The sequence below is a fragment of the Buceros rhinoceros genome, unplaced genomic scaffold, assembly GCF_000710305.1.
Source record: "Buceros rhinoceros silvestris isolate BGI_N320 unplaced genomic scaffold, ASM71030v1 scaffold8904, whole genome shotgun sequence".
Lineage (NCBI taxonomy): Eukaryota > Metazoa > Chordata > Aves > Bucerotiformes > Bucerotidae > Buceros > Buceros rhinoceros.
The window spans coordinates 42,201-42,751 of NW_010407630.1; the positions used below are offsets into that span (position 1 = coordinate 42,201).

The 551-nt window shown below is 47.0% G+C and overlaps 1 protein-coding gene across 1 annotated transcript in view; it reads right to left on the bottom strand.

Moving 5' to 3' along the window:
* Positions 1–144, bottom strand: part of LOC104492043 (solute carrier family 2, facilitated glucose transporter member 11-like) — an 8,923-nt gene extending 8,779 nt beyond the window's left edge. The window contains exon 1 of the mRNA XM_010134546.1: positions 49–144. Within this exon, the coding sequence (XP_010132848.1) occupies positions 49–144 (96 nt within the window). The remainder of the gene's footprint in view (positions 1–48) is intronic.
* Positions 145–551: the final 407 nt, after the last annotated feature.

Consider the following 551-nt stretch of genomic DNA (forward strand, 5'->3'; position numbering starts at 1 on the left):
ATTGAAATCCATGCTGGTAGCTCAATTTTTTGAGGTGCCCATGCTTACCTCAGCAGGAGAATTGATAACGGAGATCTGCAACCCATACTGGAAACCTCCACCAATGCCCAGGACAAAAGCCAGCAGGAAGAGATTGTAGCTCATTTTCTGTCAGGAAATAAAAACAACAAACAAAGCTGGTTTTGCTATTCTGACGTGCCCCAGCTCTCCTGTTTTACCCCCAGAAACTCTGGAGGTAATGCCAGAGCATCACCTGCCTCCTCCAAGCACAAGCTCAGTGCACTGAGCTCAGTACAAGACTGCAGTAGAAGACCACAACCACTAAAGCACAGGACAGTGAGAAATTTGAGGAGACAAAGCTCATACTGTCTCCCAGAACCCACTTACAGATTTCAGGGCTACTGTATTCAGCTTTGGCCACCTCGATCTGCACTATCATAGGGCAGATAGTTGTGGGAGCGTGGTACAATGTGCAGGCATTATGTGCATGATTTCCATCTATTTGTCCTTCCTCCTCCTCCTTTCCCACTTGTTAGCTCATTGGTGACATG